This window comes from Dryobates pubescens, chromosome Z, assembly GCF_014839835.1.
Source record: "Dryobates pubescens isolate bDryPub1 chromosome Z, bDryPub1.pri, whole genome shotgun sequence".
NCBI lineage: Eukaryota > Metazoa > Chordata > Aves > Piciformes > Picidae > Dryobates > Dryobates pubescens.
Genome location: NC_071657.1, coordinates 97,307,469 through 97,329,520, shown reverse-complemented (window position 1 = coordinate 97,329,520; position 22,052 = coordinate 97,307,469). Strand labels below are relative to the sequence as shown.

The 22,052-nt window shown below is 42.2% G+C and overlaps 1 protein-coding gene across 1 annotated transcript in view; it reads left to right on the top strand.

The window, feature by feature from the left end:
- Positions 1-12,565, top strand: part of IL6ST (interleukin 6 cytokine family signal transducer) — a 29,050-nt gene extending 16,485 nt beyond the window's left edge. Inside the window, exons 8-15 of the mRNA XM_054178239.1 lie at positions 1,329-1,548; positions 3,296-3,472; positions 4,137-4,238; positions 4,770-4,916; positions 6,667-6,807; positions 8,425-8,521; positions 9,795-9,876; positions 11,242-12,565. Coding sequence (XP_054034214.1) covers positions 1,329-1,548; positions 3,296-3,472; positions 4,137-4,238; positions 4,770-4,916; positions 6,667-6,807; positions 8,425-8,521; positions 9,795-9,876; positions 11,242-11,967 — 1,692 coding nt within the window. The 3' untranslated portion in view covers positions 11,968-12,565. The remainder of the gene's footprint in view (positions 1-1,328; positions 1,549-3,295; positions 3,473-4,136; positions 4,239-4,769; positions 4,917-6,666; positions 6,808-8,424; positions 8,522-9,794; positions 9,877-11,241) is intronic.
- Positions 12,566-22,052: the final 9,487 nt, after the last annotated feature.

Genomic DNA, 22,052 nt, shown 5'->3' with positions numbered 1-22,052 from the left:
AGTTTTCTTTTAAAAACCTGAGATTTTAAGTGGCAGAATTTACCTCAACAAACTTGAATAGGTGGCTGTTTTGTTAACAGTGACTTTAGAATTCTTATTATACCGGTTAGTTATGAAAAATTGCATCTACAAAGGTAAAGGCTGTCCATTAACTGGGTACACATCTGTCACCCAGTCTAAACAGAATCCACTTTCAGATCCTGACTTGCTGTCCCTGAGCAGTGTGTGAAATTGGAAACTTCCACATGAACAAAGCAGACCATTGTGTTACACCTCCTGCTGTGTTCTAAAACTTTTGCAGCTGGACTGGTATACTCCAGCTGCAAAATCCAATAAGCCTAGAGGCATTCCAGAAGCCAAGCTTGCTAAATACAGCACTTCCCATTTGTATGCAGTAGGCTGCTGTGTCTAGTTGGCTGGTTTGTTCATAGCAGAGAAAGTGAGTGCAATTATGGTCAGTCCCCATCTCATGCTTTTTTTTGGTCTGCAAATTTTGTCACATTTATCAGCTGTCTGTTACTACTTTTTTGTTACTGCTAGGTCGTCTGTGTGAAGTTACATGTATGTTGATACGGCATCATTTTCTGATGTAACTCATAATGTCATGTGTCACTTCTGACATTGTTTACCTTAGAATTGGAAAACTGGTGCTACTGTAATGTTTCAATGATGTTCTCCTCAGTTATCTGAAAACTAATACATGTAACACAGAAATAAGTATTTTTTTCCATGTGTAATGGAACTACTCAGGCTGGTTTGCATTTGGGTTCAACACAGACATGAGATTCTTTTTATGTTGTTGTGTTGTAACGTCACGTAAAATGCAGGTTATAGAACGTGTTCTGCAACCCTTACAGTGTGCCTTTTGTAAACTACTCAAGAGAATTATGAGCCCAGAGAAAAGCAGATTTAAACCAGAAATAGTTCTGGAACGCAGTACTTTACAGAAATTGATGCAGGTTACTTGCACTTCCCTTAAATATAGAATACATAGAATAAACCAGGTTGGAAGAGACCTTCAAGATCATCGCGTCCAACCCATCAACCAATCCAACACCACCTAAACAACTAACCCATGGCACCAAGCACCCCATCAAGTCTTCTCCTGAAAACCTCCAATGACAGCGACTCCACCACCTCCCCAGGCAGCCCATTCCAATGGGCAATCACTCCCTCTGTATAGAACTTCTTCCTAACATCCAACCTAAACCATGCAGCCATTTCATCAGCATCACTTGTCTCAGATTTTTTAGTTATACATCAAAGACAATGAAAGTTAGGTAATGTCTGTTCAGTATGAGTGTAATCACAAAATGTGTTTCTAACAGGCATTGGAACCATATGAAGCCAATGGAGTAATCTTGCACTATGAAGTGACTGTCAGAACTAAATCATCTCCCTCCAGTCCACCAGAGAAATACAGTGTTAATACTACCAACCTTACGTTAAAGCTGCCAAATGGAACTTACGAAGTAACCGTGACTGCTCATAACAAAGCTGGGGCATCCCCTCCATCAGTTTTACTTATCCCTGCAATTAATTCAAAAGGTTAGTGTCCTAGTAATGTCTTTCAGATGCATTTTTATGATTTTTGGTGCAATAAATCTTAAGTGTTGTAAAATGATACCTTGGATATGGAATAAAACTGATAGTGTATCTACAGTCTTACGCCTTACGTTTAGGATACCGTTTTTATACTAAGAAACATGCAGACCTATGAACTTACATTTGAAGCTGTGTGTGCTATTTTGCTTATAGCTACTGTGCACTATATTCCCTATTATTTCTTTTCTTAGCATAGCAGGTAGTTGTATTTCCTTTAAAAAAAGAAAATTAAAGTGCTGGGGAAGCAGGTATCCTTTCATTCATGTGTATATCTGTATATCCTTCTGCTTTCTCATCTACCCACTACCTGTTTCTTCTATTGTCCCAGTCTCTCTCTCCCCCATTTTCAGTATTTTGCTTTGTTGCTTTGTCATCTGCTTCTGCTGTTTCCCTCCTGTTTTGTTCTTTTTCACTATGTTTCTTTTGTGCAGTAGTAGTAACCACAGGCTAGTTTCTCCTTAATTCCAGCCTCCTCTTTGACAATCTGAACATTACCAGGACAGGAAGCAAAAAAAAGTGTGGTGTTAGAGAGTGCTTGTTGGTGTGGCTCAGTTAGTAGCACATAAGACCCTTAATGGGAAGTTCATGAGTTCAAGCCTGCAGTGGGCACCAATGTCCTCCCTACTCTAGTCATGAGGTCTGTGGTGCCAGGTTGGACTTGATGATCTTTGAGGTCTCTTCCAACCTTAGTGATACTGAATACTGAACTCCCAAGGGAGTGATTCACGTTCTAAAGCTGTGATATGAACTGATTAAGAATGTGTGATATGTTTCAAACACAGCAGCATTGCAGCCAGACATACTTGGTAAGGTATATGGATGGTGGCTTAGAATGGAAATTTTGAAGTGCCTCAGGGTCTGATTTAGCTCTGAAATACCCCTTTGTGTTGTTTTGTTGTTGGTGGTGCTTGGTTGGATTTTAAGTGTGTCTTTACTGGGCAATAAGGCAACATAGTGTGTTTGAGAACAGAGATGCCGAGTCTAATTTTTGGGTTTTAAGTATCACAGTATAACCAAGGTTGGAAGAGACCCCAAGGACCATCAAGTCCAACCAAGTAGTGTAATACTGGCCTGTATCAGGAAGAGTGTGACAAGCAGGACCAGAGAAATAATTGTCCCCTGTACTCAGCACTTGTGAGGCCACACCTTGAGTACTGCATTCAGTTTGGGGGCCCTTACTACAAGAAAGGCATTGAGGGTACTGGAGCGTGTCCAGAGAAGGGCTAGTTAAGGATCAGGAGCACAAAATCTTCTGAGGAGCAGCTGAGGGAACTAGAACTGTTTAGTCTAGAGAAGAGAAGGCTGAGGGGAGACGGTATTGCTCTCTACAACAGAAAGGAGGTTCCAGTGAGAGGTGAGTGTTGGTCTCATCTCCTTGGTAGCAAGTCATAGGATGAGAGGGAATGGCCTCAAGTTGCACCAGGGGAGTTTTAGATTGAATACTAGAAGAATTGTTATCACTGAAACGGTTATCAAACACTGAAACAGCCTCTTAAGAGCAGTGATTGAGTGCATGGAGATGTTTAAAAGATGCATAGAAGTGGTGCTGAGGGAAATGGTTTAGCAGCAGATGTGGTAGAGTTAGGTAATGGTTGGGCTTGATGATCTTAAAGGTATTTTACAAAAGAAACGATCCTCTGATTCTATGCAATGTCAGTATTTATCAATTTTCTGTTTTCTTTCATCACAGCTTCTGTGAAGAATCTTAAAACACTACCTAAAGATGGCAAGTTGTGGGTAGGGTGGACTGCTCCAAACAATAACGTCCTTAAATATGTGATTGAATGGTGCCTAGTGTCCAACAGCTCAGACTGCATCATAGAATGGCAGACTGAACCAGGAAACATTCAAGGAACATACTTAAAAGGTATTTAGCTCCTAAGTATGCAAATACTTTCCAGAACACTTTAAAAACACAGTGAATATTCTCAGTGAGGAACATTCTCATATTGACTAGAATTTTATTGTAGGACCCGAATCTGGGATAATGCTGAGGACTTTGCTTACTTTGTCACTTTTGTCAAATACAAAATTGTATGAAACCTTGGATTTTTAACATTGGATTATATAACTGCAAGGGGTTTATCTGTTTATCTGCATTTTGGTTTTGCTCTCTTCCAGGAAACCACTAAAATAGTGAAAAGGCTGAAATCCTTCAAAAGTAATTCCTGTGATTTCTCTTTCCAGTTTAAACAATGAAATTTCATCAGCTTTACAGCTCTTTTCATATTATGTTCAGTAGCTCACATCAATCATTTTGGAGTTCAGTTATGCAAGCAGATAAAGGCTTTTTATTTAAAATTAATTAGAAAAAACCACAGACTTTTGTGAAGTATTTGATTGTGAACCATTATATTGTTCTTTTTAGATAGTGTTTTGGAGCAGTTACCAATGAACTCAAAGTGAGATACAGCTGCATTAGATAAAAGTGCATCTAATAATGCAGCCAAAACCAAAGAACCTTGTATCTGAAGTAAATGAGAAGGATGGAGAGGAATGTGAAACAACACATTTTTAATTCCTTTTGTTAGGTGATATAAAGCCATTCAAGTGCTACTTGATAACTGTGTACCCTCTGTATGTTGATGGTCAGGGAAATGGACAGTCTGTGAAGGCTTACCTTCAGCAGGATCGTAAGTACAAAATACTTATCCTGGATCGCATAGATTGACTTTCTGGACTAAAAATTATGAAATCTTTGTTTTAATGTGGACTGTGTGATGAAAAATGGTCCAATACTTGAGGGTCATCTGACATCATTGATCTTGTCCTTTCTATTAATATCCTTTTTGCTTATTTACCATATTTAGGAGTGGCTGACTGTTTACTCTTTTTTCAACTTTTATTAGATAATTTGGCATGAGTTTGCTATTTGCTGTAATAATAATTCAATGCTGATTTATTTTACATTTCAAGTATAAAGCCAAGACTAATTAACTTTAATTGAAGATTTTATGTGATCTGCTGAATACTGTTGTTCATGTCTTTTATTCCTGGAGCTTTCTTTTAAAACATCTTTTGAGTTTCCGTGTTGTTGAAAATAATGCTTTGCAGATTAATTTGTCAGCTATTCCATCAGAGGTTTTATGCAGCAGCATTTTGGAGCTTATCTTTTGTGAATATGAAGGTGCCCAACAGGAACTAATCTTCATCTCCCATTACAGGTCCTTCAAAAGGACCAACTGTTCAGACAAAGAAAGTAGGAAAAGCTGAAGCTGTTCTGACATGGAATCATCTCACAGTGGATGAACAAAACGGATTTATCAGAAGTTACACCATACTTTACAAAACTATTGATGGAAATGAAACAGGTAACAGAAAGCAGAAAAGTGATGGCATTGAAGTATTCCACCTCTCTCCTTCTTTCACAACCCAGTTTCCCAAGCCAGCCCTGGGCAGCAGGGGAGGTTGTGCTAAGATTCAGAAATTCCCTCAGAGTAAATTAAGGTGAACTCACACCAAACGGCTGATGCTTATTTGATCCAGGGAAGGCTCTCAGTCATTTGCACCTTAAGGACGCTTGGTTGCACCAAAGGAGAGGGAAAATGAAAAGAAAAGGGAGAAGAAAAAGTAGAGAATAAGAGAGAGGAAAAAAAGATATCATCGCCCTTGGTTCCAGCTCACAGGCATAGTCCACATTCTTCAGTGCTTGGTGTACACCCAGCAAGGGCTTCTGTGGTAGATGCAACACATGGCCCTTGGGTGTAGTGATCCTTTTATACCTTTTTTTGGTGTTTTCGTTTGTGGGGTGTTTTTTTCTTGTGGGTTTTCTTGTGGGTTTTGGTGGTGGTGGTTTTGTTTGGTTATTTGTTGTTTGGGTTTGAGTTTTTTTGGGGGGTGAGGGGAGTGCCACAGGGACATGGGTACGTACATGGATGGACTCCTGATCACAGAGAGGTGTGCAGGAGGCTTGTCTAATGTAACATATGTCACAGGTATTTTGTGCTGCTGTTGCAGTAAGCTTAAAATAAGGAGAGAGGGAAAATTCACCTTTGAAGAAGGTGAAGGAACTTTTCCATTGCTAAACCGACTGCCAGAGAGCTATTAAGGGCCAGCAAAAACCATTGCCCTGTCTATTCAGAAAAGGTATGCCACACGTTGTTTGAGACAATAGAAGGCAGGGGGAGTCCTCAAGGCCAGGCTCTCGCCTTCCTAATACATTTTTGTGGGGGGAAAAAGATACTAAATTGAATGTGGCTGACAGCCTGTTTTGATGACATAACACTAATGTTTGAGGCACAGCTCTCCTCCATACCACACAGAAGAGTCCTTAATAATGAATGCAGAACGTTCCATCTTTATGTAACAGGGTACTGAGTTTAGTTTCTGAAAGCTGATGTGTGGGTACTGTGTGTCCATCTTTCTGTCTAAATACAGGGGCAGAGACAGTAGTATAGCAAGATGAAACAAGACCATTTGAGATGTAGAGGAGTTGACTCCATGGAGCTATGATAAAGCCTTTAAAAAAAGGGGGGGGGGGGGGGGGGGGGGGGGGGGGGGGGGAGGGGGGGGCGGGCAGGAAGAGTCGTTGTCCTCCTGCAGCTCTAGATTGGTATATTAGTGATGTAAAACTTCTTGTTTGAAGTTCATTTTACTTCTCTTTGAATGAGCTACAGGCAGAATACAGAGAGCTAGCTCTATCAAAAGGTGTTCTTTTTTTAGATTTCTTAAATCAGAAGGGCCAAATACATATGCCTACTCTGCTTGTTATCTCTAGTTAACCATGTCATTTTCTAGATAGTCTCCAGCTATTTCTGGTTAGCCACAGACTCTGCTTACTAGAGACCCATGAGACTCAACTTGACTACTTGTTTAATTTGTAGCTACATTCTAGGGGGTAAGAGAAAACAACAGCACATTAACAGAAAATATCAGCAAGAAAGAGACTAAATTCAGTTAACAGAAACAAATTAGTATCATAATTTCTTCTACAAGTTTGTAGTCTTTGTTGTAGTTTCCATATAGCTGTGCATCTGAAGATATAATGTTCTAATGCTACTGTGTTTGTGGAGATCTATACATTGTACATAAAATTAATATGATTTTTTTACTTCTCATTAGCTGTGACAGTGGATCCTTCCAAGACAGAGTATACCCTTTCTCCTCTGACAAGTGACACACTGTATACTGTACGGATGATGGCATACACAGATGAAGGAGGCAGGAGTGGTCCTGATTTTACATTTACTACACAAAAATTTGGTAAGGGTCACAGTTAGTAGTAGCAAATAATGTTGCAACAGTAGAGCAAGGCTCTGTGCAAGATCTCATAGGAAGGGAAGGTGATTTTATTTCAAACAAAAAAGTTTCAGTAGCAGTCATGTAAGATGCCTGGTAATCCATGCAGGCTGTCAAGTACTGAAAGAGATAGTTCACTTAGATTTCCTTCTGGTTGTACATGGGATAAGCTATCCTCTTCAGGTCTGCTGGACTGCTGTTTTGTGCTGGCACACATACTGTGTTCTGTGCATTCTTTTGCCTCAACTTCATGTGAGTCATTAGGATTTACTCAGTGCCCTCATCTTCTCATCTGGTGTCTGATGGCTCCAACTATGGTCTTAAGAGTCCATAATCTTTTGTTTTATTCTGAGGGTAGTTTGGCCTTTATTATCCTGCAGAAGTGTGCTAGGACCTGCATCTGCTAATCTAGGTGCCAGCTGGCACATGCAATTATGAACTCCCTCAGGTTCCACCTTCTCATTATTATCACACCTGAAAGTTTGCTGCAGTTCTGTACAGAGACTCATTTTGGAGAATTAAATGTATTGTCCGTTCATCTTTAGAGAGTGCTTCCTGTTTGTAATGATAAAAACTTGAACTGACCATACAGAAAACATTCCTTTACACTTAGCAAGTTTTGATTTTTTATGTTCATATATAGTGTTGCTCTTCCCCAGTGTATTTGCTTTGTTTCTGGTGGGGTTTTGGTAGTGAGGGTCTACAGGGAAGGCTCCTGTAAGAAACTGTTACCTTTCCTGGCTCCAAGAGGGACCTGGCTCTGGCATCTGTGGTAACATGTTTAACAAGGGAAAAAAGAAACTGCTGGGAAAACTTGCAGTGGAGGAAAGGACTGGGATTCTCATCCTACCCTGACTTGATTTATTATCAATTAAATAGGGTTTTTTTTGGGTTTTTTCAAAGTCATATCTGGTTTCCCTTGACCTTAATAACTGAGTGAGCTCCATGTCCTTGTGACAACCCTCATGCCTTTTGCCCCATTTTCTCCACCCTATCCCACCAAAGGGGAGAAGTGAGCAAGAGGCCACATGGTGCTTTGTTGATGGCTGGGCTTAAATCATGACATCTAAGCATTCCATAAGTTTACTTAATGTGTATAACCATTGGAATGATTTCATAATGACAGTGTTATTCTGTACACAAAAATATCCTCTGCTTGTGTACAGAATAAGCTGATGGATAAGTAGTGACTTTGCTTGTGCTGCATTTGACCACGATGTTGTTACGGCAGCCAGTAGCCCATGGAGACACCTAGACCACAGGTGAATTCACATAAATTTTACTGTTGTATCTTCCCAAACTGTAACATTACTTGCTCTGTCAATATTATAGCTTAAAGAGAAACCTGTGGGTAGTTTGGTGATGACAAGTCATTATACTTCTGGGACAGAGCTTTTCAGTTTTCCACCAAGACAACTCTTTTCAGATGGTATAAAGACTGTTCTGCAGATGAAAATTAAGACTGAGTGCTGCAGGTTTATTCAGTTTCAGATTCTCCCTGTCCTTGTGGGAACAGATGTTGCTGCTGAGTCACTTACTTGACAAAAGTGGGTTATAACTGCTTCTCTTGGTTTTCTTCAGGGAAGGGTGAAATTGAAGCCATAGTTGTACCTGTCTGTCTAGCATTCCTGTTGATTGTGCTCCTTGGAGTTTTGTTCTGCTTCAACAAACGTGACTTGTGAGTATAAATGAAGTACTTTTTGTATGCTTCTGATATTTCTTGGCATTAACAGAGAGATGGCAAAAATTCAGTGAATATTCTGCAGTTATATCAGAAAAAAAAGATAAAGCATTCATGCAGGGATTAGTGATAAACATTTTAGTTCAGTAGGGCCTCTTCTAATACAGAAGTCTTACTGTTATGATTAGCACCCAAACTAGATGTTCCATGACTCAGTCCTGCAAGGAAATTCCTGCTTTCTGTGCTAGAGTTGATCAGGACTAGGTTTATTAGGTTTTGATCAGTGTATACTAGTTAGGTTGATAGGAGATTGGAATGATGGCCCCTAATTTGTGAGGCACAAAGGATCTGCTTGCTGGCAGTGTTTAATCTATTTAATGACAGTGTTAGAAAACTTTTTCTAACACTTTTCAGACAAAAAAAAAAATAGGCCAATGTTTGACTTAGCTGCCTTGCATTACCTTAGTCAAACTCTGCCTGTTTGCTATCAGCTGGGAGACATCCTGCCTGATCCAGCTCGCTCTTCTCCAGAGCTCTTGTCTGTGGCTTTAGCTGAGAGCTTTTTGCTGGCAAGGAGCAGCATCCCTCTCACATCCCTAGTCAACTATCTACTTAATGACAGGATTCTGTTCCTTCTTCCTTCTGACCTCCTTGCTGGCTCCTACAATAATTTAATAGATGTCATTTGAAAAACCCATCTTGCTATGATCTTCAAAGTTTTCCTACAGAGGATCTGCTGTTGGAGCCTGTTTATGAATAAGCAAGATAGATGCCATCAGTGTCAAAGTAGTTTGCATGTTGGTGATTTATCTACAGAAACTTCTACTGATTACAATTATTACATTCTTTATCTTCAGAGTTACAGAAGACCAATTCTTTCTTGATTGGATTTTGACAATTGTGATATTCATAGTTATCTTAAAGAAGCAACAGTGCATTTTTCTGTTGACATGCATCATAAACTTCATCTGAAGGATTGCTCTGTAGATTCCAGAGTGCTAAAACTTTGAAGACACCATTACTAACCATTAGAATTTGTTGGCTTGCCTTGTGTTGGCTGGCTACATATGTGAAGGAGTAAAAAGTGCAATGTTGTGTCTTGCTAAGCAGTGCATCTCCTAACAAAGGTGGAAAGTGCAGGAAGCATTCTGTTTGGAAATAAATGTGCAGAATTGTGTGTTAAGCAGTGACCTGGATGATGCAGTATTTGCTGTCGACATAGGAATTTGGGGAGTACATCCTGTATTTTTACTGTTTTTAATCTTTACAGAATTAAAAAGCACATCTGGCCTATTGTCCCTGATCCATCCAAGAGTAACATTGCTCAGTGGTCCCCTCAAGTTCCATCTAAGGTAATCATAATTTTTCTGCATCTTACTAGTCCACAAGACTGCAAACAAACTAACTAGTAGGAGTCTTTTGTCTTCTCACAGATACAGATTTCTAGGGGGAAAAAAATGGATGTTAAGTTTCATAATACTGTGATATGGTTATAAGACTTTATTGCATCAGTAGTGTCATCATTAGAAATAAATTTGCAGTATAGAGCAGAATTTAACAGTGAATTATGTTCAGTTTAATAGTCGGAAGGGTCAAGTCTTAATTACTTTACTCATTCATGGGTAATCAGGATTAAACAGATAGAATTCATGATTCCCATCCTTAAAACCCTAACAAGACTTGTTTGCACAGTTAAGTCATAAGTGAGAGACAAAGTTCCTAACTGTTTCCAATGGGTGAGGATATGGCAGCAAAATCTATGGCCCTTGTAGCATGAATGACAGCAAATTCTGTTCAGTAAAATGTGGCTAACTTCTGTAAGTGCTGTGATGTTGACTACACTACTGGTCCTGAGACACCACCTGAAGTACTGCATCCAGCTCTGGAACCCCTATTACAAGAAGGATATGGATGTGCTGGAACATGCCCAGAGAAGGGCCATGATGATGATTAGAGGGCTGGAGCACCTCTCCTGTGGAGACAGACTGAGAGAGTTGGGGCTGTTCAGTCTGGATAAGAGAAGGCTCCAAGGAGACCTTATTGTGGCCTTCCAGTATCTGAATGAGGCCTACAAGAAAGCTGGGGAGGGCCTTCTTAGGGTGTCACATAGTGGTAGGACCAGAGGGAATGGATCCAAGCTAGAGGAGAGGAGATTTAGATTAAATGTCAGTTCTTCACCCTGAGGGTGGTGAGACACTGGAACAAGTTGCCCAGGGAGGTGGTGGAAGCCCCATCCCTGGAGATTTTTAAGGGCCAGGCTGGATGTGGCTCTGGGCAACCTGATCCAGTGTGAGGTGTCCCTGCCCATGGCAGTGGGTTGGAAATAGATGATCCTTGAGGTTCCTTCCAACAGTGACAATTCTGTGATTCTGTAAAGTTGCATATGTATGGCTCTCAATAGAGAATGTTCCTGCACTGCACAGCAAATGGTTCTATTTTTACAGCTCTTGAGAACAACTAAAATTAGAGTATTGCTCTAATTCTGAACCCATACCTGCTATGGTTTTTAAATAGTTGCATAATTAAGTCTTTGTACTGGAAACAAAGCTACGTCCTTCATATTTTAAGAAGTACTTTGGAGATATTGCCAGACTTAGTAAGGAGAAAACTTACATGGAGAGACTTGAAATGATTACAGAATGAAAAATCAGGTAGTCAATGGAGTTTATTTGTAATGTATCCTTCCTCTTAGGCAACATTCATCTCTTTCTTTTCAGCATAACTTTAGTTCCAAAGATCAGATGTACCCAGAAGGCAGCTTTACAGATGTAAGCGTCGTAGAAATAGAAGCCGATGACAAGAAGTCTTTTTCAGAACAAGATCTAAAGCCCTTTGACTTGCTTAAAAAGGAAAAAAGTACTTCAGAAGGTCACAGCAGTGGTATTGGGGGATCCTCATGCATGTCTTCTCCCAGGCAAAGCGTCTCTGACAGTGATGAAGGTGAAACCACACAAAACACTTCAAGCACTGTGCAGTATTCGACTGTAGTACTCACTGGCTACAGAGACCAAACACCTGTACAAGTCTTTTCAAGGTCTGAGTCAACTCAGCCACTGCTAGATTCAGAAGAGAGGTCAGAGGATCATGCTGGAGGAGGTGACAGTGCAACACAGAAGCAGCACTATTTTAAACAAAATAGTGGTCAAGATGAAACCAACACAGACAGGCCTTTCCTTGAAAGAACAAAGCAAATTACTTCAGCTAATGAGGGGGATCTTGTTGGATTTGCACAACTGCAGATCTCAGGTCAGAGTTCACAGCTGTTGTGCCTTGGGCTGGAAAAAAATAATGAGGAATGCGCTCTGTCAGATGTTTTACAGACAAGTATTGATGGACAGACACTGAGACCTGAAACAGTGGAAGGAAATCCACCATCAGTTGATGAAATGCCAAAAAGTTACCTCCCACAGACTGTGAGACAAGGGGGCTATATGCCTCAGTGAGAGAAGAGACTGGCTCTATTTAGGCCTTCATTAGTGCCTGTTCACACTTTCTCCTGTGTTTCTGATGAATTAAGCTAGGTATTTTTATCTGAATGCAGATAGAAATATTGACATTAAGTGAAGAGTAATTTGACAAAGTACAACAAGGACTGTGTTTTTGTGGGAAATTTGCAGTCCAGACCTACTGGAGACTTACTTTTATGCACTACATAAAATCTTAGTCTGGATAGCTGAACAAGCCTTTATGCTACCTTGGGATTTTGTCTTGTCGTACCAGATTTACACATGGCTGAAAACAGCACGTCTCAATTAATCACAGCAGCCTGTAGACCTAGAAGAAACACATCAATTTGTGACAACTCAAATGCCAGCTTTAGTTGCTTGGAGCATCTTTGTGCAAAAGCAAGACCAAATCTTAGTATTCTGATGTGGAAGAATACTCTGGTCATATACTTCCCCGAAGCTTGATTGACTTCCTGAATTTTGACTTGGCCCAGTGTCTCAGTTTCCAGTCTAACAGATATGCAAATCACATTCATCCCCTCTGAAACATTACAAAAATTAACTGGATCTTGCCGTGGTGTGCAAATCAGAAGACGCCACGCTTGCTTGACTGAATGCTGCTGTAGTAATAGATATTCTGCCTACGGTTAGATGTGCATACACATGAACTATGTAAAACTTTGGCCTAACGACGTGCCTTGCAACTTGATGCACAGCAATTCAGTCTCGTGTTCAAAAGTCTAAAAAGTCCAGGTGAAAATACAGGTTAAGAGTTTTGTACCCAGATGGCTGTCAGATGATACCATACCTCTCTGGTCATATAAACTGCCTTTGTTTAATAAGTGCACCTTTGCTGTATGCAGCTGGAGAGGCAAGTCATGAGCTGTAAGTTTTTACCATTTTTCTAACTGCTCAGGAGAAAGGGAATGTGACTTTCTTCCTGATGGACTACAATTAAGTGTGCTGTAACCTCACTGCTAATGCCACAGGACCTCCTTGAAACTGAAAGCAGCAAAAACCAAAGCTTTGAAGTCATTGAAGCTCCCAGAAGAAAACACCAGAACCTATCCCCTGAATTAGAATATTGCTGGTGGCATGTATCTGTTAGCAATCATGAACCACAAATAACACTTAGGTGGTTGCTGAAATTCCCTTTTTTTTTCCTCTTGTATCTTGCTTTTCCCTTGTTCATACAGTTTTCATTTTAGTGAAGAAAATGGGTTTTTTTGTGGACTCATTTCTAACAGGGTTCAAAGAATAAATTAATTGACATTAAAATAAACCCCTTCTCCGATGATAGCCTACAAATTTTACAGCACTCTCTATAATTTTTGTGTTTTTTTCTTAACATTAACCTTTTTGCTTAACCTTAGTCTAGTCAGCTTTCTAATCTGACACTTGTAAAACCTTAATTTAGAACACTAAATGCTGTGTTGTAAGAACGGAAGAAGGGGTTTATTTCTCCTTCAGTAAATGAACTATGTATTTAAGACCACCTAAAACCTTTTGTGCTGTGACTTGGCATGCTGGTCTTCTGCAAAGCACTTGCCAGAGGCCCTGGAAAGGCAGGTGTCAGTATAGTTTCAACTTCTTTTGTCCTTGTCTGCCTGTTTGCATGGAAGGACAGGCATACATATATAAATGTTCAGATGTGTCTGCTTTTGTTAAAAATAAATGGAATGCTGGAGTAAATCCATAAGTTACTTCTTGAAGCCTGGACTATTTAAAACTGATAAAGAATGCAGAGGAAAAAAAAAATCAGTATTCTACAGTTCCCTTCTCCCAACAGTATTTTTTGTTTCTGGGCACTTTTTTAAACCAAAAGGCTATGTTGCAGCTTACTATAATTACACCTTTCTTGAAAGCAGTCTCCTTGCTTTTCTTCCCATTCCACCTCAGCACCTTCAGACTCCCTCCTAGAGGGCAAGAGCGCAATGAAAACTGTGCTGTCACAAGGCAGCAAATACAGACTTTTGATTTTTCAGAAGTTCCTTTGTCAGAATACATTTCTGTCGGAAAACAATAGCAGGTACGTTGCTGGGGATGGGTTGTCTTCTCTATGCAAACCTCATAGTGACTGTAGAAATCACAAGTGAAAGGGAAAGTCTCCACTGAGCAATGTGCCTGCTGATTAGAACTGCCCTGCAGCCATGCGCATCGAATCCACCTCCTGCTCATCTAAGAAATGTGAGCCACTGTCTGGATACTTAGTCTGAACATTGCTTTGAAGGCCTGGCTGTTTCACAAACATGCTGATGATCTCTGGTAGTTCTTTTTCGCTTGTGTTTTGTGATCCAGTGATACTAACTTTTGATAGTATGTATCATGTGTGAGGGACAACCTCAGTTATTCCTGAAGTTGCAGTTTGCCTTTCTGTTGTGTAAAGGGAAGGCATTTTATTCTCAGCTGCTGCTAATCAACATTTCCAGTGTTGAACAGCATCAAGAGAGTCTCATTTTTAAAGGTCTGTTCTAACAACTGTTCAGGACTGTCACCTCTGCCATCTTGCTTTGTTTGTGGGCCAGCGGTAGTAAACTCACAAAACTGTACAGGAGTGTATGCTGGAGAGGCTATCCTGGCTGTCTGGCAGAGTCTGAGCTTTCAGGCTTGTGCATTTGTCTAGGGCTGAAATCACAGAATGGTAGGAGTTGGAAAGGACTCCTGGAGATCATCTAGTCCAACCCTACCCTGCTAAAGCACTAAACCCCACTAAAGACTAAGCAGGGGATACTGGTGGGTGAATAGCCTATAGAAGCTACCGTGCATATAAACTACAGATGTACAGCTTGTTCATAAACTAACGTGCCAAATACTATATCATGAAGTGTTCAGGGTTTAACTTGATTTTGTACTTCAGATCGTAACAAGCTGGTTGTATCAAACAGTTGCATACAGGCTTTTAAGAGTGTCTGGAGTGTAGCCATCCACTGAAGTTCTCTGAACTTGGCCCTAATAGAGTATTTGAAAAGACTTTTTTGTCTGTCCTGTTCCCCCTGTCCCCTCCCTCTCAGTACTGTGGTGCACTTTACAAAATAAAGGCATTGTTAAACCACACTTCAGTATTGACACTAATATCCATCTTTATTTCCTGGAGTGGATTTTTTTCAGGTAAAGACCTTGTTACCTTGGTGGCAGGAAAGGGAGACTAGTAGGAATACAAAACATTTTTCCAGTATTAGCATGTGTGAAACATCTTTCTTAAGTGCATGCTGGCTAACAGCCCCTCTCTTTACACAAGAAGGGAGTGTGTTTGTCTCTGTAGTTGTGTTGTGATGGTTCTTTTAGAACACAAGGTTGTTGGAGTTGTTTCTGGGGTCCGTTGGCCCACTTTCAAGGCAGTTATTTCACTCATTTCACTACTTTCACATAGTGAAAATCTTGGGATTATGTTTCTTGTGCCCTGTTGTAGTAAAGTAAACAAAACTGCCTTGACTTGGCAGCACAAACCACGGCAGAGTGAAAATCTTTCTAAGCTTTGTTCCGTAGTGTTTGTGACAAGCTTGTGCTGCTTACCTGTGGTACAGCAGCCTACTGGAAAAAACTTTGGCCTAACGATGAAGAGAGAGTTTGTATATGAAGGTTGTCACATTATTGGGCACCTATGGCCTGAGGTGGGGTACACAGCTTCAGCCTCACTAGATGAGGAGCAGTGCAATGTGGTTAAAACTTCCCTTAGCGTGCCCAGTGCTGTCCCAGTGGAACTCACCATGCTTATTTAACTCCAGTAACTGAACTTGTTTTAATTTGTGCCAGCTCTTGAACGTTCGAGACCCACATCAGTAGGTACTGATCTGGTATTGACTTCACAGTGGGATCTGAAGTTCCAGAGACTCAAACTGCTAATAGTCAGCCCTGCTCCAGGACATACACGTTTTAGGTTGTCATTTATGTACGTTAAATGGGACTCTGTATGTTGGTTTGTTTTCCTTGAAAAAGTTGTAATTGAGATTAATTGTTGTCTGGATACATTCCTTTAAATATGTTTTTTAAAATCTACTGACTAAAATGGATTGTAAAACTTCATTAATCCCCTGTAACCTCTTGTCTGTTTGCTAGGATGGATAGGTATAGCCATTTTACATTCTGAGACTTGGTTTTAATGTTACTTAGAAGCAGTTTATAACAAAAATGTCGAGTCTTTTGTCAAGAAACAGCCAACCCCACAGACTTCAGCTTAGCTCTTGTTCCAGAAGACTACAGTAATGTGGAGGTGTAAATGCAAAAATATGGAGGAGGGTAAAATTAATTATCTTTCACTGGACTCACAGATTTCCTTTGTGCATCTTTAGAAGTGAAAGGATCAGCTAACAGAAAAAAAGGCTAAAATACATTTGCTTTCACTGTTCTTTTTTTGTTTGTTTTTGTACTTGTGCAATCTGAGCCAGTCCTAGGAATGAAAGCAGTGCTGATGTAATGCACAAGGGTGCATTTTTAAGGCCACAAGATTCGATACAAATGTAAAATTGAATGACTTAAGGGCCAGATCTCAGCAACTGCCCGCTTCTCCCACGCCCTCGAAGTGTTAGTGCAGAGGGAGGGTGGGCAGTCAGTACCTGCCAGAATGCAGCCTTAGCCAGTACTTGTTTTTATTTGCAAAGACAACCTTTATGGGGATATATGCATCTACACAGTAGTCATTGATACTCTGCAGAAGCACATTTCTGTAACAACAGATGAAAAATACGTATGGCACAACTGTCAACAGATGGTTGGAAAGCCGCACCTCCTCCTGCTTTGACTGAAACATCCGCGCCCCGCACCGGCGGCTCTCCAGTGGCTGCAGGCACGGTGGAGGAGCAGCTCCCTGCAGCGCTGAAACTGGTAGCACATCGCTCTTCTTCACAGCAAAGCACAGCTGTTAATGGACCTGGTCAACTCGCCACTTGTGTTTACGGTGTCACGTCTAGCCTGACACTGATACAGCGATGGATTGTCCAGTAACCAAGTGCTTTCATCTGGGGTTAAGGAGCCTGTAGTTAAGGTTACTGGTCACTGCACCTTGCTGTGCCAATACCTGTCTCTATGTAAAGCGGAGGAGGCGTGGAACACAGAGACACACAAACAACGAAAGTGCCTTGATGCTGGGTGGATGGCTAGTGAATGTAAACACTGAGTCAGTTTTTACTATGTACTTCATGTATGGCTGATTAAGCTACTGGTTATTTGAATGCCAGCTTTAAAGGGCTTGCATACTCCAGCCAGAGGTCAAACTTGTCAATTGCTGCATAAGCTGTCTGTATATGGAAATGTGTTTTAATACCAGTACGCTATCTTCATTCTTTTGCAAGCTGCATGTTTATTGTCATATAAACTCTGCTTTCTACAATTTACTTTGTGTTCAGTTTTGAATGTCTTCCTTCTTGTTACCCAACCTTGTTATCCTAAACGTTGCATTTGTCTAGCGCATAATACATGAAAACAAAACAAAATTCCATGCTTGCTGTGTGTGCTGGAGGTGGTGTTTTGTGAGGCTGACTTAAGCAGTAATCACAGAGGAATCTGGGGACTACCTAACAGGCAAGAAAGGGAGAGACAGGACCGTGCTACGCTAGGAGCATATGGGCAAGTTCACTAGCAGGTACATGCTCTTAGTCCTCTCTTTGAGCTCCTCTGAGTTGGTTGTGACTGGCTGAGTGTGGTGCTGACAGGTCCCTGTTCCAGGAGGGACTGGTTCTGTTCCCGCTGCTGACCATGGACATACACTTTTTTGTGCTTGGGGATCTTGCCAGGGAAGGGGTAGCTATGTCTGCCTGCAGCTACATGCACTAAAGGTGTAGGACTGCTGCTTCAGGCAAGCTTGTTTAGGTCTGTTCAAAATTGTCAATGGAGTGTCCCAAGAACCAATTCTAAAGAACACTGTGGGAGTGAGGAGCTGGGTATAATGCTGTCTGGTTACACAGAATCATTTCCAAGGAAGAAGTCACAGACCTGTCTCTATCTGATGCTGCCCTCAGTCTTAAGTGGGTTTGGGACTTTTGTTTATAATGGATGGAGAGTCTCACAGGCCTTCAGTGAACTTGCAGCTGTGCTTTTTAAGTACCGAGATGTGTCTTCAAAGGACAACATCTACAAAAGGCTTCAAGAGTACCACCTGAAGAAGGACAACTTTCTGGCTGAACTTCTGATCTCTGTAGTCAGATCCAGGTAAAACTCAGAGGGGAAGGGGATGGGGTGTTCTATTACACACCATGTCCAGCACTGAAAGTCATGTTTGTCCCTGCCTAGACACATCATGCCAGTAACACTTCGGTGTTAAATTGGGTGCAAATATTACACTAGACTCCTATATCAAAATGCTAGTTCACTTATCACTGCTTCACATAAAACCCCTGAAGCTGCTATAGGAGCATGACTTTTTTGCCTGTCCTCAGGTCGTTGATGCTGAGCATCAGCACACTTCAGCAACTGCAGGGCAAAGCACAGAATAGGCAGCAGCTTTGTTTTTACTGACTGCCTCACTACTAGAGAACAGCGTTGGTTCCTGTAACCTACCAGAAACAAGGCTGGACAGCAAGTGGCAGGAGTGCCCTGCTTTCCACAGGAAATGCATAGTTGCACAGGGTGCACATTCTGGGCTTCTGGGAACAGCTCTTCATTCCCCATGGCCAGAGGCGAGCAGAGCCCTCAGAGGAGCTGGGGATATGCATAAGGGTGTGCTCACCCAGGGGCAGCACAGGCTTGTCCAGCCAGGAAAGGCATTGGTCAGCAACACAACACAAGGACCTCTAGGCAACAGACATTGGAGCCCTGCCATCCCTGAACATCTCAGGGTGATGTGTTTGGAGGCTGCTGAGCGATTACAGTTTTGGCCACTGGGAATCACTGTAACATTGAACCTCTCTGCAAAAACACCTGGCATGTATTTTCCAGTAATTTGTGGTGTTCATGGTAGAGTGACCCAGTGCCTTCATTCTTCCCAGTGATCTCTAACTACCAGAGCCAAAATATCCCTCCCATCCCTGCTTACAAATAGCTGGGAAATTCCTGGCTCAACCAGGAAGGCTCAGAGCACAAATGACGCAACTGGGAGTTACAGGACTGAACTCAAAGTAACCTGACTCCCGGCTTGCTTGCAAAATGGAAACATACTGTGTACTGGCATCACAATGGCTTTCCTTTTAAGGTAACATTTAAAGTCATTCTGTGAGCTTGGTCACTTGAGCCTGGTCAGGGGCCAGACAGGTTTTTGTGAGGCCAGACCTGCAGAAGCCATCCCCCAGCACTCAGTTTATTACCCTGAGCACACAATTTCGGTTCTGGGAACCAAAATCTCAAATCCCCTCAGAAAATGGTCTTCAGGATTGTGTCTGGAGCATCTCCAGGATGCATCTAAGCAGCAGGCGATGGCTAAAATAACTAGTGAGGAAGTCTGGAGCTGTGGGCAGGAGCTTGGGCATTATCTGGGGACCAAGAGCCCTGCCATCTTCAGCTCTCAGCAGCACAGCATGGCCTCTCTTGTAACATTTTTTATGAGCTTTTCTGGGCGGCCCTGGGCAGTCCAGACTACCACCAGCATCCCAGGACCCATTCAGTCCACTGGGGCCATGCCAGGAGATGGCAGCAGCATGTCACCTTTTACAGCTGGATGGACTGAGTGCTCCAGCCACAACTCCTACCCGTGGCTAAATTATTCACAGTGGGTTTTCAGGTATTTCTTTTCTGGAAGTTTAGCAAGTCCCCTTGGCTTCTCTCCGGCCTCTCCCTTTGTCAGCAAAAGCAGTGACCCTTGTTTCATGCTTCCATCACCTGCTATCCTGACTGGGACATTGCGTCCTGACCTGCGGGGTCATGTGGGTCGGCGTCCCAGCGCCCTCTGACACACTTTCATCAGTCGGAGCTGCACAACAGCCAGTCCACACAGAGCAGGCCGGGATTGTCGATTCCTTGTCCCTGCGGGCTAACTGGATAGGATTTGCTAACAGGAAGCCTTTTCTCACGCATTGCTGCGGGATGACTCACTGCGCCGCACCATTCAAGTCACTGACTTTGTTACCCCTGTGTGTTTCTGTGCACTTTGGGAACAAGCATGGGGCTTTTGAAAAGCATTTCTGAATCAGATCTGTTCAGCAAAACTCTTCCTGCTTGAACAGAAGCAGCTTTTCCCCCTGCTTTTAAGAGGTGCAGCGGCTGCCCGTCGACTGCAGGGTCACAGGGACCACCTCAGCATGTACATTTCCTCTCTCTGCCACCACTGCAGGACTCAGTTATGGGCGATGCCAGGGTTCTATATGTGTATTAAGACCAGGGGGGGTGCTGTTATAACCTGTAAACCATAACCTGACTGCCGTTTATCATGGATTATGTGATGCTTAGCCTGTGTCGAGTCAGACAGGGAGGCCTCCCTGTCTTCCTCTCCTAGACATTTGTCTAGACGAGCACTTGCTGATAGCCCCAGGACAAAAGCGGGTGCTCAGAGCACAGCTCTTTCAGCAGGTGCTTATAAGTCTTACTTTGCTGCATGCAGTTTTACATAGAATACATACATAGAATACATAGAATAAACCAGGTTGGAAGAGACCTTCAAGATCACTGCATCCAACCCATCAACCAATCACCTGTTTGCTTGGTATCTTCGTTGTTGAAGGGAAACCAGTAACACTGCTGTGTGTCTGTGTCAGAGAGACTCATCATTTTAATTATTACTATAAATTAATGCCATTTAGATAGATAATGCAAAGATACACAGCTATAAATTAAAGCAAATTGGATCTTCCACAAAGCTACTGGAGACTGAAAGAACACCTCCCTCGTTTCTACAACGACCTGAAAGGAGAATGTAGCGAGGTCAGGGTCAGTCTCTTCTCCCTACTGTCAGATGATGGAACCAGAGAAAATAGCCTGAAACTGTACCAGGGGAGGTTTAGGCTAGATAACAGTAAAAATTTCTTTCCTGAAAGTGGTCAGTCATTGGAATAGGTTGTCCATGGAGACAGTGGAGTCACTGTCCCTGGAGGTACTCGAGAAACATGTAGACATGGCACTTCAGCAAATGGTTTAATGGCCATGGCCGTCTTACACTGACAGCTAAACTTGATCTTAGAGGTCTTTTCCAACCAAAACAATTCTATGATTCTATGAATAATTACATAAGTATGAAAATTAAAAGAACTCAATTGACCCTTTAAAATGAGCCTGAATGCAGTGCAGGGAAAAGGTCAGACTGTGAGAGTGCAACATGTACAGTGATTTAAATTAAAATGTCAGCACAGAAGAACCAAAAAAAATAACAACCCCAAGCACTGCTAGCGCACCACCTTCTTTAAAGGAAGTGGAGCTGAGACTCATCCACAAAAGCTGGGGTACACAGAGATCACAGAATCACAGAATGTCAGGGGCCAGAAGGGACTTTAAAAGATCATCTAGTCCACCCGCCCTGCCCAAGCAGCATCACCTAGAGCAGGTCACACAGGAACACATCCAGGCAGGTTTTGAATGTCTCCACAACCCCCCTTGGGCAGCCTGCTCCAGTGTTCCATCACCCTCACAGTGACAAAAATTTTCCTCCTGTTTCCATGGCACTTCCTGTGCCTCAACTTCCATCCATTGCCCCTTGTTCTGTCATTGGGCACCACCAAGAAGAGCCTGGCTCCATCCTCTTGGCACTCACCCTTTACATATTTATAAACATTGATGAGGTCACCTCTCAGTCTCCTCTTCCCCAACTAAAGAGTCCAAGCTCCCTCAGTCTCTTCTTGTAAGGAAGATGTTGCCCTTCCTTAAACATTTTCGTGGCTCTGCACTGGACTCTTCAAGCAGTTCCCTGTCCTTCTTGAACTGAGGGGCCCAGAGCTGGACACAATACTCGAGATGCAGCCTCACCAGTGCAAGTAGAGGGGGAAGAGGACCTCTCTAGACCTACTAACCACACCCCTTCTACTACACCCCAGAATGGCATTGGCCTTCTTGGGCACAAGAGCACATTGCTGGCTCATGGTTAACCTTCCATCCGCCAGGAACCCTCAGGTCCTTTCCCCTTCACTTCCCAAACCTATACTGCTCCATGGGGTTGTTCTTTCCCAGGTGCAAGACCCCACACTTGCCCTTATTGAACTTCATTCAATTTCTCCCTGCCCAGCTCTCCA